Consider the following 24,212-nt stretch of genomic DNA (forward strand, 5'->3'; position numbering starts at 1 on the left):
GCTTCCTGAAGTTGTGAGCTCCCTGTTAGTGGAAGTATCCAAATGTCATCAATTAGTGATGCTCTAGAAAGGATTCCTGAATTGCATATGAAGGTAACCCAGATGACTTTTGATTCTCTTTTCAACATTAAGAATCTATGATTCTTTCAAATAGTACTCATAGAATCAAAGATTTAAAGTTGGAAGGGACCTTAGGGTCATCTAGTCCAACTCTTTCATTTTGCTGATAAGAAAATTGAGGCCCAGGAAGGGGAGGTATGTGACATGCCCAAGATCCTATAGAGAATGTCATAAGTGAAATTTGAACCCTGAATGGTAACTTATTACCCTCAGAGGTTGTCCTTTCTACTTTGAAATAGTTCTCATTGTTGAGAACTTTTCCTTCAAATGAAGACAAAATCCGCCTCTGTACATCCTCTATCCACTGCTATTTATTCTGGCCTCTAGGACCAAGCAGAAGAAATCTATCTTCCAAATGACCTGAACATCCATCGTCATTAAATGCTTACTTTCTGATGGGGTGAGAGAATCAGCTTAGAGGTACCCATGGAAAAACTACATCTCCAAATTCATAGAAATGGACAAGGTTTCCTGACATGTTCATTCAAGCAAAGCAAAACATCTCCTCTATTTAAAAAAATCTTCCCTGACACTAGATGTAATTCTCACCCTGCTGGCACTCAGCATGCTCCTCAGAGAAAGAACACCCCTGCCCAGACTCACATTCCTCCCTAGAATGGTCATAAGTTATAGCCCAAATGTGTAAATATGCCCTGGGCATCTTACCAAGAAGAAGGCTATGGGAGGAAACTCAGCTAACCTGGAACCACGGAGAGGATGGATGAAAAGGCAGTTCCCCAGCCCAATCAATACCTGCCTCTCTTACCTTTCCAAATTACTTCCCCTACCTCATCAAAACATAGGGAGGAGCAACTGGAACAGCTGTCTGGTAGCTATAAGAGTAGACCCATGGGCTTATCGGGCATTATACCAAGGGCTGGACCACCATGGGGTTAGAGAAAAGCTTCTTAAAAGGATGGAAAAGTTGGGATATGGATATTCATTAATTGAAAAAAACAATCCAAAAACAGAAAAAGATGTATGAAGCAAATCACATGGGGATTGGGAAGAAGGATAGCTGTAGGTGGTCATTGGCTGCAGGTGGATGGATAGTATTCTATCCACAAAGTATTCTACCACCACTACCGCTACCATCACTACTGCTACTACTATTGCCACTACTACTATTATTACCACCACCACCACTACTACTACTACTACCACCAATTGTACTAAATAATAATAATAAATATTTATATATTGTAGGTTGGCAAAGTGCTTTTACACACACATACATGTGCGTGTGTGTATGTGTAATCTCATTATCTGTTCATTATATAATCTCATTTTATGCTCATTTTATATTCATATATTACATTCATGGATATAAGTGCTATTATTGTCTTCATTTTACCAATAAGGAAACTAAGGCAGACAGAGATTAAGTGACTTGCCCAGGTTTACAGAGCTAGAAAATATATCAGGACCTATAGCAATCAAAAAACATTGTCTACTATGTGCCAGGCACTGTCCTAAGCTCTGGGAATGTGAAAAGAGGCAAAAGGCAATGTGTGCCCTCAAGAAACTTATAATCTAAGGAGGGAGACCACAGAGAGAGACAGAGAGAGACAGAGAGAGACAGAGAGAGACAGAGAGAGAGAGAGAGAGAGAGAGTGTGCAAGCTATACAGGATAAAGAGGAAATAATTAAAAGAGGAAAGGCACTGGAAGGAAGCAGCATTGGGGAGGGCTTGTTGTTATAGGTGGGATTTTAGTTGGCATTAAAGGTACCCAGGGAGTTCAGGAGCTGAGCAGGAAAGAGTGCATTCCAGTCAGAGAAAATACTCAAAGCTGAGAGATGGGGTGTCTTGTTGGTAGGTAGGACAGGAAGGCAGTGACCTTGGATCAAAGATTGTGTGTAAGGGAACAGGGTGTAAGAAACCTAAAAAGGTAGGAGGGCTCTGAGTTATGGATACAGTTTATGGAGATAAGCTATTGTATAAAAAAAAACCTGAAGTTACACAAAGAAAGTTGGAAGCCCCAGAGAATTGAGAACTAAAGCTGAAATCTTTGGATCCTTTGGGAAGCATCCTGGATCAAGCATCAGAGGATCTGAGTTCAAATGCTCATTCTTTCTTCTCCTTCATACTCATATGATGTTAACAAGTCATTTTACCTTTCATGAGCCTTGGATTCCCTTTTTAGATTACAATTCCAATGAGTTCAAATTCTGACTCTGATGCTATTTGAGTGGCCATGGGTAGAACACTTGCCCTCTGTCCTAACACAGATAACAATTCACCACCAACAGGATTGGAAATCCAAGAGTAGAGGAATCGTCTGGGAGTTGTTGATGTGGTACAGTGGAAACATGACTGGATTCTGCAACAAAGATTTGAGTTCAAACAGACTCTGACACCATCTTTGTGATCTTGAACCAATTATTTACCTCTTTGGACTTTTGGGTTTTTTACTATAAAATAAGGCTACTGAAACCCTAAGTTTCCTTCCAGCAGAAGTTTATCTTCTTTATAGGAGGTATAAGCTTATGAATCTCCTCTTCTACTAAGAATCCTTGTCATTTGTTGTTGATGATTTAGGAGGATGTTAATGAGTCTTTTAAAAGCTTAAATATTTTCTGGAAAAGGTACAGAGAGAAGGGGTTGGGAAACATGCCCAGGACTAGAGGAAGACTGGGAACAATTTTTTTTAACAACACATCTGATTATTGTGTGACATTCTAAAAACTATATTTTTGGAAAGATATTAATAAGCTGAATGGTGTCCAGATGAATAAAGACAACCAAGGTGGTGAAGAGAGTTTGAAATCATGATGGAGAAGAATCTACTGGAGGAGGATGATAAAGAAAGAAGAAGAGAGCCAGAGAACTTAAGTTAAATCCTTAAAGGGTCACTTACTATCTATGACTGTGCAATTCACTTGTCAGTCTCTGAGCCTCAGTTTTCTCATCTGTAAAATGAGAAGGTTGGGCTAGATGACCTCTAATATCCCTTTCAGTATTAAATGTTGGATACTATAAATTGAAGATGTTTATTAATACTGGAGAAGAGAAGACTTAGGGAACACTTGAGTATTTGAGTATTTGAAATGGAAGAGAGATTAGACTTCCTCTGTTTATCACCAAAAGCTAGAGCTCGGAGCAGTGACAGGAAAATGTAGGGAGACAAAATTCCACAATCAGAGCTGTCCCAAAGAGAAGTAGGTTGTCTTGAGAGGTGGTGAGTTCCCTATTTTTGGACGTCTTTCAATAGAAGCTGGATGGCACATGGATTGGGTCTGATGTGTCCCATTTCTTGCTCGGAGGCTAATAAGATCCCTCCTACTTTGGAGATTCTACTGGAGAGAGTGGAAATGAATGAACTAAAGGCTCACTTTTCCATTAGATCCTTCCTTTCTAGACTGTAGTTGACCTTTTTGTTTGTTTGCTTTTTTGTTTTTTTGGTTCATATCAACCAGTAATTATACACCTTCCAGACCTACATCCTACACCTTCCAGAAAGGTCTCAATTTAAATCGTCCTTGTTCTCATTGCAGGGCACATGTGTGAGCTGCTCCATGGTATATTGGAGCGTCTGTCCTGCCAACTCAGAGCCATTGGTGAGTGGGAATGTTCCATGAGATCTGAAAACATAGATGGGTTTTTCCACCTTTTTCTACTGCCTTTGTTTTTTGTTTGTTTGTTTTCTCACTTAAACAAGTACCTACTCCAACTAGAATTCTGTAAGAATAACTCTTACCCTATTTTTCCCTTATTTTAAAATTTGCTCATTAGAAAAAGGGCAGGTAGCATTGGGTAGAGATAGGGGTAGGTCTTAGAATTAGGAAAACCTGAGTTCAACTTCTACACCTGATCTGCTCTGGCTGGATGATTCTGGATGAATCATTTGATCTCTTAGCACGGCAGATAATTGCCTTGTAAATCTGTAAATTACAAATATGGACTTATCAGTAAATAATAATAAAAAATAGCATTTCTATAACACTTTAAGCTTTGCAAAATGCTTCCAAAAATTATTTCATTTAATCTTAGCAACAATCTTGGGATGTAGGTGCTTTTATCATCCCAATTTTGCAGATGAAGAAACTGAGGAGGTAGTTAAATGAACATCCCCAGATCATATCAGTAATAGTAAGTCATATGGTCAGTTTTGAACTCAAGTCATCTCACTGTGTGCTTCCCCTGTGCTGGAACTCACTGTGACCTATTTAGTTTTCTGGCCAGAGAAGAGAAGGTGGAATTTGTTACAGAAAGAAGGACATACGTATGAACCTTCTCACATAGGAAAAAGAATGGGGCCAGAGAGCCAAGGCAATAGAAGTTCCTTTCAGTAGCATTACATAAGGTAATGATAGAACACTGTGATTAGCATTATTTCACAAAACAGTGAAAAACTATTGAAGGCAAGACAATAACTTGTAATATAGTAAAAATGTTAATTCACATTTATATAACACTTCAATATTTGTGAAATTCTTTACATACATTGGTTGATTAGACCCTCTTACTTTTGGGGGCCTCGATGTCTTTATCATAGTTTTTTTTTTAATTTAAGATTTTTGTTTCTAAAATTAGTACTCATCAGTAAACATTAGTATTTCAGCTCCTGCTCTCCCACTATTATCTTCTAGAGCCTCTGAGGACACTGACAGTTTAAATTTTTTCTCTAATGTCATACAGTTCTCTGTGTCAAAGTTAGGATTTGAACCTATATGTTCCTAACCTTAGGGCTAGTTCTCTATATAATGATTCCTACACAAGGTTAGATATTAACAGGAGAGAATGGGGAAGGAGATAAGAAAGAAAGAGGGAGAGAGAAAGAAGGAAGAGAAGAGGGAGAGAAGAGAAAGAAGGAAAAGAAGAAAAAGAAGAAAAAGGTAGAGAAAAAGGAGAAGAAAAGGAGAGTTGCTCAATACAAATAAAAAAAAAATTTTAATTTTTTTTTTTTTTTTTTTTTTTTTTGCTAAGGGTTAAGTGACTTGCCCAGGGTCACACAGCTAGGAAGTGTTAAGTGTCTGAGATCAGATTTGAAAGATTGCATTCTTAATGAAATCCTTTTTTAAAGCAAGGAATGGCCTTCTAACCCACTCAGAAATAATATTATAAATAAATTCAGGGGAGCAGGTGAAGTTCAGTCAATTTTTTCAATTATTATGCATTTATTTCCCCCACTTGTCCCCTTCCATGTGAAAAAGAAAAAGAAAAACCAAAACAAAACAAAATCTTTATAACAAAAAACAAAGTTTTTATTGACTTGCTTATTCCTCATAACCCAGATAATATCAGCAGATTTTCTTTGCTTTACCTCCATATTTTAATGTGGTCATGCTTTCTTTCCTCATTCTCCTTCCAGAGCCTTTTTACATCCAACTGTGCTTATGATCGCAGGATAGGGAGTGAGAAATTTCCTACCAAGGGTTGTGCCAGATACTGTAACTCTACAGTAAAGGTAAGGCATGGGGGTTGATGGGTGTGTTCCAGCAGCCTGGCCAGCCCTGAGGGTTCTTTCCTCCAAATCTCACTTTACTCTCATTTCCACCCTCCTTACTTGCCAAAGGGGAATGACATTACTGAGTCTTGAGAAAATCATCCTGTGAAAGAAAGAAGGTGGATCACGAGGGGATTTTCTCATTTATAATTGGCTCATCTCATCTTTGAACAAGAAAATAAAGAATTGAGTTTTTCATTCTAGACTGAAAAATGAAAACACAATTGTGTTTCTCAGATACCCAAGTGCTGCAAAGGCTTCTACGGCCCAGACTGTAACCAGTGTCCAGGAGGTTTTTCCAATCCATGCTCTGGAAATGGACAGGTGATGAGAGGTGGAAAAAACATTGGCAGGGAGGGAAGGAAAGGAAAGGGAAGAAGCAGGAATGGAGGGAGGCAATGGAAAAGCAAACGGGTCTATGGTTTGTTTTGTAGACATGTGCTTCTTTTATGTTAGAGAATCTCCACTCCGAAGCATTATATGGACTATTTGTGTCCAACTTGTGGTAGAGTCTCCCAAGTTCATATTGGTCTGATGGGCCACAGTTGGACACACTGTACTTCACCTCCAACATAGTGATATCATTGTGGTCCTCTTCAAGAACTAAGGAGTTTCTTGCTATCCAAATAAATTTTAAGTGTTAAAAGAAAAAAAGGGGAAAGAAATGCAAGTCAAAAGGTAAATTTTGGATAGAATGCAAGAATGGAAGACAAGAAGATCTGAATTCAAATCCAGCTTCTGACACTTAGCCTTGGGGGGGGGGAAATCACTTAATGTCTGTGAGCATCATTTTCTCATTTGTAAAATTAGAGAGTCAAAGGCAGTGGATTACTAGTTCTCTTCCACCTCTAAATGGATGGCCCCCTCACCCCCATGACCTGCCTAGGCCTCCTATGACCCAAAGCAATTTATAACTCCTAGGTTCTCCTTATGCAACCTGAATATTTCCCCCATGACTTTGTAGAATCCTAAATCCCAATTTTTTTTTTTTTTTTTTTTTTTTAATTTTTTTTTTATTATATATATATATATATATTTTATAATATTATCCCTTGTATTCATTTTTCCAAATTACCCCCCCTCCCTTATTCCCTCCCCCCGACGACAGGCAATACCATACATTTTACATGTGTTACAATATAGTCTAAGTAAAATACATGTGTGTGAATATCATTTTCTTGTTGCACAATAAACATTAGAATCCGAAGGTATATGCAACCTGGGCAGACAGATATTAGTGCTAACAATTTACATTCCCCTCCCAGTGTTTCTTCTCTGGGTGTATCTACCTCTGTCCATCATTGATCAACTGGAAGTGAGTTGGATCTTCTTTATGTTGAAGATTTCCACTTCCATCAGAATACATCCTCATACAGTATCGTTGTTGAAGTATACAGTGATCTTCTGGTTCTGCTCATTTCACTCAGCATCAGTTGATGTAAGTCTCTCCAACCCTCTCTGTATTCCTCCTGCTGGTCATTTCTTACTGAGCAATAATATTCCATAACTTTCATATACCACAATTTACCCAACCATTCTCCAACTGATGGACATCCATTCATCTTCCAGTTTCTAGCTACAACAAAAAGAGCTGCCACAAACACTAAATCCCAATTTGAGAAATACTCAACAAGGAATGACTTCCTCCATCTTAAGATCCAGTATCATATCACAGTCTAGACAAGCACCCCATGGTCTGACCAGGTGACACAGAGAGATAGACAAAGCTAAGGCAAGAAGTCAAGCTTTCTAAGTGAATATTTCTCAAGGTCATGTAGACTCACTCAAAAAAGCCTCTTCTTGTTATAGTGTGTTGATGGGTTCAGTGGCAATGGGACTTGCATTTGTGATGATGGATTCCAAGGTTCTCGCTGTCAGTTCTGTTCTGATGCTGGAAAATATGGACCCCGGTGTGAAAAAAGTAAGTCACCTTTAACCTCAGGGACCACTTTCTTACCTAACAAGACTTGATTGCTCCAATGCTATTTATGACCTCAATAAAGATATGATATTTGGGTGGAGCATCATCATTGTCCAAAAATCTTTATTAGTGTACTTTTAACTAGGGGATTTGCAGTGTTGTGTAGACTTAAGTTCTGAGTCCTACCTCAAATAATTGCTAATTAAGTAATCCTAGGAAAATCATTTAAATACAGTCAGGGTTGAAATCTAAGTCTTCTAGCTTCAATTCCAGTTTCTTTTTCCCTACTAGCTGTGTGACCCTAAGCAAGTCACTTAGTTGCTTTCTGCCTCAGTTTCCCCATCTGTAAAATGTATCTGTATCTGTATTTGTAAAATAATAGCATCTTTCTCCCAGGGTTGTTGTGTTTTGTAAATCTTAAGACACTATGCAAATATCATCTTCATCATCAGCTCATTTTATAGGTTGTCAAATAAGGATAGTTCACATGGTTGCTAGGAGGCTTAAATAAGATAATGGCTATTAAGAGTTTCAAAAACCTTAAAGCCTTTATAAATATCACCTCTCATTTGGAATATTTGTAGATACATAGTTGTTTGCTTCTTGTCTCCTCCATTAAAATGTAAGTTTCCTGAGGGCAGGAATCAAGATTTTTGCCTTTCTTTGCATATTTAGCACTAAACACCATACCTGGCACAAAGTAAATGTTTTTTAATAAATGTTTGTAGGCTAATTGACTCTTGGATAATTTTAGGAAAGTCACTTGGACTTTCTGTAGCTCTCTGTTATCTTTTATGTAAAATGTAAAATTCTGTAAAACGAAGAAGCAGCTAGGGGGCATCATAAGGGATAGAGTGGTGGGCTTGGAGTAAGAAAATCCTGAGGTCAAATTTGACCTCAGACACTTTGAATCTAAATCCTTTTCAATAAGTTTTTACTTTTTCAAAGATTTGTAAACTCTTCTTTAAAAATTCAAACATGGGATTTGGCTCCTCCCACTGGATGACGCCTTCTTTTTCCCCTTACAGTAGTCTCAAAACCTGGAATGCAGTCCCTCCTCATCTCCACCACACAGTACCTTGCCCCTTCAAGAGTTAGCTTAAGTGCCACCTCCTATAAGAAGACTTCCCTGGTTTCTCCAGTCACTAGTGTTCTTCCACCCAAAATTTATTTTGTTTCTATTTCTGTTCACTTACATTTATATATAGTTTTCTCCTAGCAAATCAGGGGTAAGGATTGATTTGTTTGTTTGTTTGTTTGTTTTTTGCAGTCTTTGTATTCACATCACCTAACCCTGGTAGAAAGAGATTAGATTTATTCAACTTGTCCCCAGAGGACAAAATTAATTTTTTTAAGTGAAAGTTGTAAATAGATAAATTTAAGCTTCTTGTTTGGAAAAAGTTCAACCATGAGAGTTGGCTCAAAGTGGATTGCTGCTAGGGAGGAAGGGAGGTTCCTTTTTACCTGAGGTCACCTAAAAGTTGTATGACCATTCATTGAGTTGTTGTAGATTCTTTTTCAGATTCATAATAAAGTGATCACTGAGGTCCCTTAAACTCTGAACTTCTGGGATCTAGTCTATCTCATCTTATAGTTGAGGAAACTGAGACAGAGATATCTGACCAAAGTTACCCAGCTAGGATCAGAGCTGATATTCAAAATCCTATCCTGCCTTCTGATTTCTAGCTCAAAACCCTTTCCATTATATATACCAAAGTGCTTCTTATCCTTTTGGGAATCTTTCAAAGGATCAGATGTCTACCACCCACTCCACTCCTACCCCCCAGAAAATTAGTTGTACATCCAACTTTTCCCCACGTGTAGCAGGAAATTATGCCATGTACCAAATAATGAATAAAATATAGAAAACTGTGCTAGGAATTTCTGGTAACACATGCCTCTTCCTTTTGACAGAAAGGCAAACAGTGTGGTGATGAACAATATATGCTTTTAAAAAGTAGGTGTATGTTTTCAGACATGGCCAATATATAGATTTGTTTTGCTTGGACTGTGGACAGGTTAAGTAATCTGTAATCTTAATGAAATTATTGTTTCAAGGAAAAGTACAATTAGGTATATGTAGTAGGATAGAAGGGGGAGAAAGAAGTGTCAAGGAAATCAACGATGTTTTAAAACAGAAAAGAACATTAAAAAAAAAAAAAAACTTTCTTTTAAGAGAGATGCTGGAGTGCCTCCAAAATAAAGTCTTCAATTCTGTTGATGTTATAAGTTTTGGGTTTTTTATTTTAATAGCAACTATCATTTATTTTATGAGAGGAAGGTGGGAGGAAGAGGAAGGTAGGATAAAAGTATTCCCTACCTAACCAGAGTTAGGATACCAATCTCTTCTGTGATCTTTACTTGCTTTTGAATAAACCTGTATTATACCAATTAATGAAAAGGGGAAAAAAATTACTCTGGGCTATCCCTATGGCTCACTCAGTCTAGTGGGTAGATTGTGCCTATATATAAATATATATAAATTTATAAATAAATAAATAAATATATATATATATAATAGTTGTCTTCTAGGACACTGGACTCAGAATTTAAAATGTAACCCCAAAGTGAACCCAAATTTTTTTGACTCATAGAATGTTTGTGCGTTCATGGGAAATGTGATAATCAAATAGACAGTGATGGGGCCTGCCTTCCGGGAACATGTAAAGATGGATCAGCTGGAAAGTTCTGTGATAAGCAGACCACAGCATGTGGCCCTTATGTCCAATTCTGTCATATCCATGCAAACTGTGAATACAGCAACAGATATGCCAGGTAAGATATCTGTCTTTTAACTATCAAATATGGACCCTTCACCTAAGGAACTTAAAAATGAATTAAACAAGCCCCATAAATAAGAGGTGATTTATTTTCCATCTTTACAAAGTTTTTAATAATTGAGACAGGTAAATAGAGTGCTGGACAAATTGAGTTCAAATCCTGCCTTAGATAGTTCCTAGGTATGTGACCCTCAGTAAGGCATGATATACTCAATATAAAATCATCTGCAAATAGGAGTTTTAGTAGCATTTTTCAGCCTATGATATAAACAGTGCAAATGGAAAGGATTTGTTCTCCTTGGTAGTGAAAAGAGCATGCTGCTTTTTCTTTTTTCTTTCTTTTTCTTTCTTCCTTCCTTCTTTCCTCCCTCCCTCCTTCCCTTCCTTCCTTCCTTCCTTCCTTTCTTTCTTTTTCTTTAAATCTTTTTCATTTTTTGTTATCCTCTTTATGTTTTCATCATTAAACATCCTCAGAATGATTCTGGATGATTGTTGTTGGTTTTTTGTTTTTGTTTTTGTTTTTACAAATCTTTTCCATTTTTATGTTTGTTATTCTCTTTATGTTTTCATCATTAAACATCCTTAGAATGATTTTGGATGATTGTATCTTTGACCAAATATTTTTAAATTTGTTTTTTTTCTCACTAATTTTTGTGGCTCGTAATTTCCCACTATCTTTGCCTGTGAGATTTTACAAATGAGAATATTCTTAACTTGCATTGCCATCAATACCATCTTTTAAAGAACAAAAAAATGAAGGTTTTTCAGCTGCCTCTCCAACTTTCCAACTTCTTCAGAAATTTGTTAGTTTTATGTAATCATTAAAAGTTTAGTGAAACATTGTTTACAACAAGCTTATGTGATGATGAACTGTGATGGACTTGTCTCTTTTCAACAATGAGATGATCCAGGCCAATTCCAATAGACTTGTGATGGAGAGAGCTATCTCAACCAGAGAGAGGTCTCTGGGCATGGAATGTGGATTCCCAACATAGTATTTTCACCTTTTTTGTTGTTGTTTGCTCGCTTTTTTTCTTTTTCTTTTTTCCCTTTTTGATCTTTTTCTCGTGCAGCATGATAAATGTAGAAATAATTTAGAATAATTGCACATGTTTAACCTATATTGGATTACTTGATGTCTAGGGGTAGGAGAAAGGGAAAGAGAAAAATTCGGAACAGAAGGTTTTGCAAGAGTGAATGTTGAAATCTTTGCATGTATTTCAAAAATAAAAAGTTATTATTAAAAATAATAAATAAATTCTGAGGGGAAAAAAATGCTTATTGAGCAAACTGGAACCTGGTTGAATGGGTTACCATTTCCTTCTTTTTTACTATGGAATTTATTAACTATGCTTCCTTGAGAGAATTCCTCTTGCAAGTGTCCAGTTCAAAGAAGGTAATAGTCCATTAAACCCTGCTTCAGTCAAACTATCTTAGGACCCATTCTATTGTATTTTAAGAAGAATATCTACAAATTAAATTATGTACAAAGGCAGATCAGCAGAATGACAAAAGGTCTAGGAACTATATCATGTGAAAATTAGAAATAGGAGTGTTTGAGTTTTTTAAAAGAGATGACAGGAAAAATATGACAATTGGCCATTTGTATATTTCAAGATTTAATATATTAGAATGAGAGCAGATCTTGATTACTGGTGGGAGGAAAGAGGAGTAAGTTCAACTCATTATAAGTAAAAACATTCATAGAAATATCCCAAAATTCAACAAAATACTTCCAAAGAAGGCATTTCTCATTGTTGGAGATGGATAGCCCATGTTGTCGGGGGATCTCCTAGGCTTGGTGGGAGGTTAGATCACGTGATGGCCAAGGACTCTCCTCTAACTCCATAACTGAGCACAATCCTGTTTTTCAGCTGTGTCTGCAAACAAGGATACCAGGGTGACGGGACCATTTGTACAGAAGTAGACCCATGTGCAGGAAACATCCCAGGAGGCTGCAGCAGCAATGTGAGAATTTGGCTTAATCTCACAAATGGGTTAGAAGTTGTAGGGGGTAGAAAAGGGAAGAAGCAATATTGGATCTCCCATTCTTGAGTACATTTTTTGTCTGTTTGTTTTGAGCCATATGAATATGTTGATAAAGAGGAAATATTGCATAGTGGATATGGCCTAGCCTTAGAACCAGGAAGACTTTTTAAGAAAGTTCTTTGCATGATATTTATTGTCAACATGACCCTGGGGAAGCCACTTAATTCCCCGACTCCCTAGGCAATGTCTGGCTCTAAGCTCCCAACCTATATTTCCTTACCTAGAACTCCCTTCTACCAGTGAAATCGTGGGTTCTGTACGTATTCCTATGACCACGCCAAAGCTTCTAGTGCCTTTTATTTTGTCTTGTTCGATTCCATAGGCAGAATGTGTTAAAACCGGTACAGGAACTCACATGTGTGTCTGCCAACCTGGATGGACTGGAGATGGAAGAGATTGCACAGCAATTAATAACTGCTTGCTACCCAACTTTGGAGGTTGCCATGATAATGCAACCTGCTTGTATGTAGGTCCTGGCCAGGTAAGCGATGGGTCAGGTGTCAGACAAGAAGCATACTTAGAGATGGTACCATTTTCCAAAATAGGATTGAATATGTTTTAGGTATTGGTCACTAGGTAGTGCAAACTCCAAACTCTCTTTCCACTCCAAATATAATATTCTGTACTAATTTTCTCTTACTTTAGGCAATTCATCTCTCCTTTATGTGCCTTAGTTTAAAATGAGGGGGGTTGGTCTTGATGCTCCCTTAGGTCCCAGACAACTTCAAGTCCATGATCTTATTTCTTATCTCTGGGATCTTAATCAAGTTACACTCCTCTGACCTTCACCTTCCTTCTCTGTAAAATGGAAGGGTTAGACTTCATAGCCAATAAAGTCCATAGCAACAACTCTATGATCCTATATCATGTGTGACCCTGGTCAAGTCATTTTACTTTACCATGCCTCAATTATTTCATTTGGAAAATGAATGAATTGGACTGAATGGTCCCTAAGGTCCCTTCCAGCTCCTAAATTTATGATTCCTTGAATTATGACTCTTTGGGTTCTTTTTTTTTAGGAGTAAGGATGAATTGCCCCAAGTCAATATCACTCTTCTTTGGCTCCCTACTGAGAACCCTATAGAAAGAAGTCAGGAAGGAACACAAGTTTCAAGGCCAGGATAGTGGGATTCATTGACATAAAGCTGGAGATATTTCAAAGGTTTAGAGATGAGGAAACTTAAGCCAGAAAAAAAGAAAAGTTTCCTTCTCCAAGCCTCAGTTTATAGGTCCATAGATTTAAAATTAGATGGGAATCTCGGAAATCATCTTGTTCAACATCCCTCATCTTGTAGTTGATGAATTAAGGCCCAGGAAGGGTTAGTGACTTCCCTGGAGTTTCACAAAGAGTGAGTTGTAAGGTTTGAACTCAGGTTCATTCATCTTGAAGGATGAGATAATGAGGACCTATATCAGGCTTGTAAAAATGGAAAGGAAAGGGTCAGTTCAAGTCAAAATGCATTTAGGCACCTGCTGTATTCTGGGCACTCTAGGGATACCAAGGCAAAAATGAAATTCTCTCTGCTTTCAAGAAACTTACATTCTATCAAAGAAACACCATATATTTACAAGTTTGCCTTGGAGTCAGATGATTAGAGTTAAAATTCTCTTTTAGATATTCATTGGTGTGTGATCGACCCTAGGCAAGTCATTAATCTGTCTCAATTTCCTCATTTGTAAAACAGGAATAATTATCACATCTACCTCCCAGACTGAGTTATTCTGAGAATCAAATGAAATCATATGTACAAGGTGCTTTAAAAACATTAAGACATTTCATAAATATTAGCTATTATTATTATACAAAGTAAATACATCAGTTGATCAATAAGCACTTATTAAATACCTTCTATATGCCTGGCACTAGACATACAAAAACAAAAAATAAAAGCCCCTGTTCCCAGGGGCTTCATTTTCTTCATTTTTCTTTCTGCTCTTCCTACCCAACCACCCCTATTTCTTTACTCATTCCAATTAGACCCATTCATGAGATCCCACTTCTGAGCTTGTCTAGAGACTTGATTGATGACATCTAATAGAGATCATGGGATTAAGTCATATGTCTATTTTTCCATGTCTTATTTATTAAGTTTCTAGTTTTTTTCCCCGAATCAAAATAATTTTAACAGTATTTCCTATTCTTTTAGACACAAAGTTCTGTTAAATTTCAGTGTACTTGGATATGCTGAAAATTGCCTTTCTTTTCCTAGACCTACCTACATTTTAGAGTCTTTATTTTGCCTTTGACTTTAAGGCAGGATTGTGGCAGTTAGGCAATATATTCAATAGATTCCTAGGATTCAGAGAATGTGAATTCAAATCCTGCCTCAGCTAGGTGATACAGTGGATAGAGCACTGGGCTTGAAATCAGGAAGACTCATCTTCCTAAGTTGAAATCCTATCTCATACACTTACTAGCTCTGCTGCCCTGGGCAAGTCACTCTACCCTGTTTGCCTCAATTCCTCATCTGTAAAAATAAACTGGAAAAGGAAACTACAAAATGAACTCACCAAGAGTAGGGCATGACTGAAAAGGCTCAACAACAGTTCAGACCCTAGTAACTGTGTGACCCTAAGGCTTAGTGCCTTAATTTTCCCTTTAACTTTATTTTCTTAACTGTAAAATGGGAATAATGAAAGTACCTCTCCCACAAAGTTGTTAATGATCAAATATTAACTATGTGACCCTGAGAGGTCACAGAAACCCCTCTTAATTTCAATTTCCTTATCTGTAAAATAGGAATAATGATAACATCTCCCTAGTATAGTTTAGAGGATCTGAGTTAATATGTAAAATGCTTTGTAAATCTTTAAGCACTACATAGGTACTAGTTGCTATTATTATCAACAAGGCAGGGTAATAGGAACTATTCCCCAGGGCACTGACTATTTAGAAATCTTTCTGCTGGACAGAAACAACATAATTTAGCATCTATTTAGCATGAATAATTAAAATAGGAAGCTACCACATAATGGGCAGAAGGGAGCTCCCCTACTCCCACAAGCTTATGCAAGGATTTTGGGAATGACAATTTCCCATAGTGGGGGACATCTCCTCTCCCTCCAGTTGGGAGCACTATGCTGACCGGCCCCCCATGTACAGAAAAATTCCTAGTGATAGCTTTGAGTAGAATACCATTTAGACTGAGTTTCAGAAGATGGGAATTCAAATCCTAAGTGCTGCTTATGCAAGAATGAAAAGGTCATTTCATTACTCCGAATCTTGCATTTTTTTTCCCATTTTAAACCATGGGGACCCAAATAGATGAGCCCTAAGGACTCTAGTTACAGAATGCTCTTCCTCTCACCTCCTCCTCTTAGTCTCCCTGGCTTCCTTCAAGATGCAGCCAAGGTCCTACCTTCTATAGGAACTCTTTTCCCAACACACCTCCCCTCTGAGGTTACCTTCCATTTACACTGTATAAAACATGTATCTTAGATTTGATATATAGCATTGCATGCATCACATACATAATAATTTGCATAGAACGTGAGCTCCATGAGAGACGTAACCATATTTTGTTTTGTTTTTACCTCTATTTGTATCCCCAGATTTTAGCCTGCCACATAATAACTGTTTGATAGATTCTTCCTGACTGATTGATAGAGTACTGAGTAGGGAGGAAGGAAGACCTGTGATGGAATCCTGATTCTGACACTTGTTATCTGTATAACCCTGGAAAAGTCATTGGACTTTTCTGAGCTTCAGATTTACCATCTATAAAATGGGCATAATAAAATCTTCAATCTCAATTCCTCAGGTTTGTTTTAAGGTTTAAATGAGGCAAGGCAGGTAAGGGACTTTGAAAAGCCACAAGCACTATGTGATTGTCAAGTAATATCATTCTATGTATTGACAAAGGCGACACCATTGATGATACCACATGTAATAGTGAGGATAAGATTGTGACCTTTTTATTGTGTCTTTTTAGAAGTCTGAAGAAATTAATTGTTTAAATAACTATTCTTGTGCTCTATTCTGAAACTACAGCACAACTGTGAGTGTAAAAAAGGATTCCGAGGTAATGGGATTGACTGTGAACCAGTAATGTCGTGCTTGGAACAAACAAGGAAATGTCATCCCCTGGTGAGTAACTTTTACTGGGGAGAAGCAGTAAATTAGCAAGTGGAAAATACAAGGCTTGGAATCTAATCTTGTCTCTGCCATTTACCAGATGTGTGACCCAGGCAAGTCCTTTTTCTGTTCTGGGCCTGAGTTTTTGACCCATAGTTATTTCTGCCTCAGTTTCCACATGATGATAAATAAGACTAATAATATCTATAATGCCCAACTCACAAGGTTGCTATGAGGATCAAATGAGTTAATAGAAATGAAGTGCTTTCAGTGATTCAACAAATAATTATTAAGCACTTATGGGTGAGATCCTGGGATCCTAAAGATAAATAATGAGAGCAATTTCTGACTACATTCTACTGCACTCAATCAAGCAATTAACAAGCATTTATTAAATGCCTGATATTTGTCAGATTTTGATGGCACAAATACCAAAAATAAAATAGCCCCTCCTTTTAAGGATCTTTGAGGGATAAGAATATATATAGAAATATACCAAATTTTGTCTCCGTTTCCAAATCTGTCAAGTGAGCTGGAGAAGGAAATGGCAAACTACTCTAGTATCTTTGCCAAGAAAACCCCAAAAAAAGTCAGACACAACTAAACAATTTACACATGAAACACAAATAATTAAATAAAAGTACTGCCATTGGGAAGAGGGAGTAAACTAGCAGTTTGATGGGAATTGGGAAATATTTCATATAAAAGAGTTAATTGAATTATGAAAGAATGAAAGGAATTTTCTGAGATGGTAATAAAGAGGAGCCTGGCATTCTAGGCATGTAGCATGTCTTAGGAAAATCCTGGAAGTTAGAAATGATTCTTATGTGTGAGAAACAGAAGGCCAATTTGCCAAAGTTTGGAAAGGTAGGATCATAAATGTGGAAATAGAAGGATCTAACCCTTGAATTTATGGCTAAAAAAAACAGAGATAGGTTGGAACAAAATTGCAAGAGCTTTAAAATCCAACTACCAGGGGCAATTGGTTAGAGCATTGGTTGCAAATGGATAGAGCATCAGCCTTGAAGTCAGGAGGACCTGAGTTCAAATGAGGCCTCAGATACTTACCACTTCCTAGCTGTATGACCCTGAGCAAGTCACTTGACCCTAATTGCCTCAGCAAATAATAATAATAATAAAATAAAATAAAATCCAAATACAAGGATTGTGTTTCATCTTAGAGGAAATGACTAGAGCTTTTTATGAAAAAGGGAGTAAGGGTGAATAATGACCTTTCAGATGCCTTACAACTTGAAATTCTATGATCAGATCCTTCCCTCTGGGTCTTAATATCTGTGTGGGAATTTGGTACCCTATGCAATTCCCTCAGACTTACCTGCAGATTGGTGGTATTGCAGTAAATAGAGTCTTGGGTCTTGAGTTAAGAAAACTCATCTTCCTCAGTTCAAATCTGGCCACAGACACTTAGTTATGTGCCTACAGACTCTTACTACTTGTATGACCCTGAACAAGTCACCCGTTTGCCTCGTTTCCTCATCTGTATAATGAGCTGACAAAAAGAAATGGCAAACCACTAGCTTTGCCAAGAAAACTCCAAATAGGGTCACAAAGAGTTAAACATAACTAAAAATGACTAAAAGCAATAAAAAATAATTATATATATATGTATTTTTTTTAATTTATTTACCATCACCTTTCTTTTCTCAGGCAACCTGCCAGCCCACTTCCTCTGGCCTCTGGAGCTGTGTTTGCCAGGATGGTTATGAAGGAGATGGCCTGCTATGTTATGGAAATGTAGCTATGGTAAGTAATCCAAATGAACCCTGTTTTTAAAAGAGAGAGAAAGGGAAAGAAATAAGATCAAATCTTGTAAAGAAATTTCACCAGAAACCTTGGGATCTTTCTTTCAAGGAGGCATGAACCCAAGACAATAGTGCCTTGTCCTATTGCATGAATGACATCAAGACTTTCAACACAACAGTACTAAAGCCAACAGTCTGCCATGAACAAAGGTGAAGATGTTCTATTTTGGTCCAAGCTCTTCCCTTTATATAAAAAAAGTATAAAGAGTGTCTTATTTAAAATGGGCTGGGCAGATGTGGAGTTCCGGGATGCAAGAAAAAACAATTAACAAAAATAAATTCTGGAGTCAAGAACAGGAGGATGTCATCCACTTGATTGCATGATAGGAGAAGATGGGCTAGTCAAGTGGAATGACAAATGGACAGCCCAAGCATGTTGTTGATGCCCTCTTGAGATCAAAAGTAATATGGGAAGTCTTCCCTCACTTTGGGTAGACCCTCTAAGAAGAACATATGGGAAAGCATGAACAAAGCACAGGATGGGGGGCATGACTTGAGTTGTGGTTCACATTTCTAGAGACAGTTCTGAAATAGAAGAGATCTACGAGCCATCTGTTTATTGGAGAGGAAAACCATTGCTTTATAAGTATAATTTGTAACAGAGCTAGGATTTGAACCCAGGTCTTCTAAGTTCAAATTTACCTTTCTTTCTGCTGTGGTGAAAAGCTCCTCTGGATTGGCATAGCAAAAGTCAATCAACAAACATATCATTTTTAAAATTTAATTCAATTTTAATACATATTTCTTTATGAATCATATTGGAAGAGAAAAATCAGAACAAAAGGGAAAAACCACATGAGAAAAAAAAATTTTAAAGAAGTGAACATAGAATGTGTTGATTTACATTCAATCTCCATAATTCTTTTTTACATGCATTCATACATGCATTCATTAATCACATATATAACTATATATACATACGTACATACATTACATTACATTACATTTACATTCAAACTCCATAGTTTCTGGATGCAGATGGTATTTTCCATCCAAAGTCTATTGGAATTGCCCTGGATCACTGAATCACTGAGAAGAAGCAAGGCTTTTGTAATTATCACACATCCTTTCTTATTGTGTACAATGTGTTCTCAGTTCTGCTTATTTCACTCAGCATCAGTTCATGTAAATCTTCCCATGCCTTTCTAATATCAGCTCAACAAGCATATCCTAAATGCCATACACTGTTCTAGGATCTAAGAATACAAAGACTGGTTCCTGTCTTCACAGAGCTGACATTCTGTCACAAAGACCATGTGTAGATATTTAAGCATATCCCCCCCCAAAAAAAATGCAAAATGACAGGAAATATAATTAAGAAAATTTTGATGTAGAAGATGATTTTTTAATAAAAAAATGTTCGAACTTTGAAATTTTGAAGGAAACTTGAGATTCAGTGAAGAATACCTGACTGAAAACCTAAGGACTTGGATTCAAGTCTTAGCTCTGTCACTAACTTTCTGTCTGTCACAGTGTATTTCACTTAATGTCTCTGATCTTTGATTTCTTCATCTACAAAATAATTCAACCAGGCTACAAGCATTTAGTAAGTGCTTACTGTATGCCAAACACTTGGGGACACAAAGAAAAAGTAAAAAGAGTCCCCATCTTCAAGTAGCTTATGCTCTTTTTAAAAATAGATTTTATTAAGATCTTTTATCTTCCCATCACCTAGGTTCCCCCCTGCATCTGTTCCCTGTTCTTTCCTAAAGAGTCATACCTGATAATGAAGAATTTATTTTTAAAGAAAAAGAAAAATTCAGCAAAATCAACTGATTTTTTAGGCAATGAATTCCCCACATTCACTAATGTTTAGGGAGAGAAGTGTTTTCTCCTGTCTCTTCTTTGGGGCTTATTTATTCTTTCTGATATTGCAACATTGATTTTTAATTGTTTTGTGGTGATAGTCTTTTCCCATTTATATTGCTGTCATTATATCTTTGTTTTCCTGTTGAATTCCTCTACTCTGCATCAGTTCATATAAGTTTTCTACTCTTCTCTGTATCCATCATATCGATCATTTCTTACAACACAACAAGACTCTGTTATATTCACATAACTACAATTTGTTGATGGCCATCTATATAATTTATTTCCAGTTCTTTGAGGGTTTTATGTTCAAATAAGAGACATATATGTAAATCAGCACATACAAGATACATGCAGAACAATTCAAAGATAGCATCAGGGAGGAAGGCATCAACAGGCAAAAGAACCAGAAAACATCTTTTCCAGAAGATGACATTTGAACTGAGTCTTGAAGGAAGCCCAGGCTTCTAAGAGCAAAGGTTAGAATAGATGACCTCTAAGGGTTATGAAGGATCAAAAATTTTATTATTCTCATCTTTTCAAATGCATCAAAGTGTGAGTTTCCCATGGTGAGTTCAGATGAATATTCATGCATTTCAAAGAACTCCTCTGGGGCTACCATAGATACCAGCTTCTAAAGTCTCTCTCTCCTTTCATTTCCCCTTGACAACATTGTTTCTCTGCATTATCCCCAGCCTATTATCATAATGGGACTACTTTTCTAGATGAGCTGGCTTTAAGGTGATTCAATGCAGAAGCAATTCAGCTTTACCAAATCCTATAATAGTGCCTCACTGCAGAATACAAACAAGTCAGGTTTATCACATGTGACCTCTACATTCATGACATATTCCTCAAAAGAATGCCCTCCAATTTGGAACAAGCCATGCAGAGAATCAACTGGGCTGTTAGCTGTATAGGCAATCAATCAGAGAATGTTAGACATGCTTAAAAGCCAGTACTTGGAATAATTGTTATAGAGAAATCTGCCCCAGTAAATTTTTTAAATTAATTTTTAAATGTTTAATTAAATTGATAATTTAATTAATTTTAATTAAAACTTTTTGTTTTTAAAACATATGTATAGATAATTTTTCAACATAGATCCTTGCATAGCCTTGTGTTCCAAATTTTCCCCCCTTTTTCCCTATCCCCTCCCCTAGATAGCAAGCAAACCAATATAGGTTATACATGTTAAAACATGTTAAATCCAATATTTGTAAACATATTTATTCGATTATCTTGCTACACAAGAAAAATCAGATCAAAAAGGAAAGAAAATGAGTAAGAAAATGAAATGCAAGCGAACAGCAACAAAAAGAGTGAGAATCCCAGTAGAATTTTAAGAAGAAAGTTGGTGCTCTCCTGTACTGCAGAGAGGTCAAACCCTTTCTATACTTAAAAAAAAAAAATCCTCACTCATACCTGCAGCCTAGTTCTTGTTTCCTGTCTAAATGATGGAAATCTTCATTTCCCACCATGCACCAAGTCCATTTTGGTCTTGCTTCCTCCATGTCTATTATATTCACAACATCCACAAATGTGACCAGTGACCCAGAGAATCCCAGACTCAAATGATCAACTTCCATCTTCATTTTTTCTTGAACTCTTTTTGACATTGGATAGTTCTGATCTATACAAAATTCTCTCTCAACTCAGCTTCTCTGATATGATGCTATCCCAATTCTTCACCTACATCACTGATTCCTCCTCCTCTGCTTTTCCTACTCGATTCACATGCCTTATGTGAATATGGGTATTCCCCAAAGGGAATCCTCAGTTTTCTGTTTTCTCCTTCTATATATTCCTTTGAAAATCTCTTCTACTTCAAAGGCTTAATTATCCTCCTTATGAAACCCAACTATGAGTACTATATATTCAGCCTTAATTTCCCAAATTTCAGTCAGTGAACAAATATTTATTAAATGGCTACTTCATGTCAAGCACATTTAGACACTGAGGATAAGAAAAAGAATGAGATAATTCCAACCCTTGAGTTGCTTATATTCTCTAAGGGAAACACCTTGTATACATGTAAATAAAAACATGTGTAAATAAAAGACAATTTCAAAGCGAAGAAAAGAAGAGAATATGCATTTATATAATGACTACTAGGTTCTGAGCATTGACCTAGTAACTTAGAAATATTATCTCATTTAATTGGGGAATAGATAGATATGTTGAATACAGAGATGGTCTCAGCTTGTTGCAAATAGTGCTTCTGAGACATACTGGTTGAGTGACTTTGCAAGTCACTTCCCTAAGTAACTCAGAAAACTCTCTAACCATCTAAGGTGCAAAATGATTGTTGATATTCTTATCTCCGTAAATCACGAGTGGAACAATCTTTCATTTTCAACTCAACAAATCAAAAGTGAAAGACATTAATTATCTTCCTTTGCAACTGATTCCTTTTTTTGATATGCCTTTTCTGTTCATAATTTACTTCCTTTTGGAAAGATCCTGTAATTGAATCCTTAGAGGAGGTGGATAGCACACTAGAAAGAGCTCAGGTCTGAAGTCAGGAAGACTCCAAATTCAAAACCAGCCTCAGACACTAAATGTGGTACCCTGGACAAGTAATTTAACCCTGTTTATTCATTTTACTCAATTTACTCATCTGAAAAATGAACTGAAGAAGAAAATGGCAAACTACTTCAGTATTTCTGACAAGAAAACCCCAAATGGGGCCACAAGGAGTTGAACATGACTGAAACAACTGAACAACAACAAGAACTAAGATGTAGGGACAGAAATAGATATTTCCACTTGAAACACACAACATTTTGGGTAGAGTATGAAATTACAAGAGGTCTAGAATTTTTAAAATAATGTTCCTTATTAATAATTTTTTGTACCTGTGTTTTCCTCAACAAAGGGAGTTGTTGGTGAAGAATTTCCTCTGCCAATACAAATCAGCATCAATTAATATCATTTCATATTAAATACAGAATAAATTGCATTTTTAGCTATTTGATATATTAATGCAATGTAAGTAATATATTTATCAAGTTTTATTTATTTTATTATTTAGGTAAGTTTATATTTGCTATATTTTATTACTTGTATTTATAACAATCTTTTATTTATTATTATTTTTTACCCTTAAAGATCTTATGCTCTAAGGAAAATTTTCATAAATAACTTTAATGCACATCAAAACATGATTAATATAAGAGCAAAGCTCAAAGAAAATGCTATCAGAATTCAAGGAGAGAGATCTTACTTGTCACTAGGAGGAGTAAGATGGGGTGAATGAGAAGAGAGAATAGTAGGAGGCAGTTGACTCAGAAAAGGAAGTAGCGCCTGAGTTGGGTGTTGAAGCTGGTTCAGTGACTTTGCTCATGGGATTATTTTTTCACCAGTCTTTGGAATAATAAAATCTGCCAAGAGTTAAGATAATGAGCAAATCTGGCAATGTGCAAATTGTCTAATACCTAATGAACTCACTAATGTCTCCATCAGAGAGACTGGCAGGTGTGAGCTCAGAGGCTAGCAAGTTGAAAATGTGCTAAACTATAAATATACTGTGATGATGCCTCTAATTAGTCTTTCTCTTATGTGTTCTCTCTCTTCCTCTTTCTTTTTCTTCCCCTCTCCTTTCCCCCACCCTTTCCGCTTCCCTTTCTTTCCCCTTTCTCCCTCCCTCTTTCTCTCTCCTTCTCTCATTCTCTCCCACTCTTATTCATTATTCACATGAATAAGGAACTGTCCCTTCTGTCAGAAGCCTCCATATTTAACCAATGGGTAAATGTAAGTATGTTTATTTGAACGTTAAAGTATTTGAATCACACATACAGGCTTGGGGAAATTAAATTACTTCAGTGAAAATGGGTGGAGATTTCATGGTTGAGCCCTGGAGGGTAAACTATGTTTCAATGTCTATGTCCCTTTCCTCTCTGTGGTGAAGGCCTAGGGAGAAGGGTGCCAACTAATAGGAAGTAAAGACTCTGCCTTTGGCCTTCAAGACTGAAGTCTATAACTCTCAGAATTAAATTCAATTATTCAAGCATTTTTAAGCACCTACTATGTACCAGACACTGTGATTGACACACTAAGGATACAAAAAAAGGAAGAAAAATATTCCCCACCCTCAAGGAATTTACATTCTAAAAGGGAGACTGGGAAGCAAAAGGAAAATCTGGAGAGATAAGAAAAGGTCACTTGCCAGGGGCAGCATTTGAGTTA

At 36.7% G+C, this 24,212-nt stretch overlaps 1 protein-coding gene across 1 annotated transcript in view; it reads left to right on the top strand.

The window, feature by feature from the left end:
* Positions 1–24,212, top strand: part of STAB2 (stabilin 2) — a 155,957-nt gene that overhangs the window by 48,990 nt on the left and 82,755 nt on the right. The window contains exons 19-28 of the mRNA XM_074271422.1: positions 3,616–3,678; positions 5,433–5,528; positions 5,805–5,891; positions 7,377–7,488; positions 10,083–10,263; positions 12,143–12,236; positions 12,640–12,798; positions 16,309–16,404; positions 18,061–18,156; positions 23,730–23,777. Coding sequence (XP_074127523.1) covers positions 3,616–3,678; positions 5,433–5,528; positions 5,805–5,891; positions 7,377–7,488; positions 10,083–10,263; positions 12,143–12,236; positions 12,640–12,798; positions 16,309–16,404; positions 18,061–18,156; positions 23,730–23,777 — 1,032 coding nt within the window. The remainder of the gene's footprint in view (positions 1–3,615; positions 3,679–5,432; positions 5,529–5,804; positions 5,892–7,376; positions 7,489–10,082; positions 10,264–12,142; positions 12,237–12,639; positions 12,799–16,308; positions 16,405–18,060; positions 18,157–23,729; positions 23,778–24,212) is intronic.

The sequence above is a fragment of the Sminthopsis crassicaudata genome, chromosome 5 (assembly GCF_048593235.1).
Source record: "Sminthopsis crassicaudata isolate SCR6 chromosome 5, ASM4859323v1, whole genome shotgun sequence".
NCBI lineage: Eukaryota > Metazoa > Chordata > Mammalia > Dasyuromorphia > Dasyuridae > Sminthopsis > Sminthopsis crassicaudata.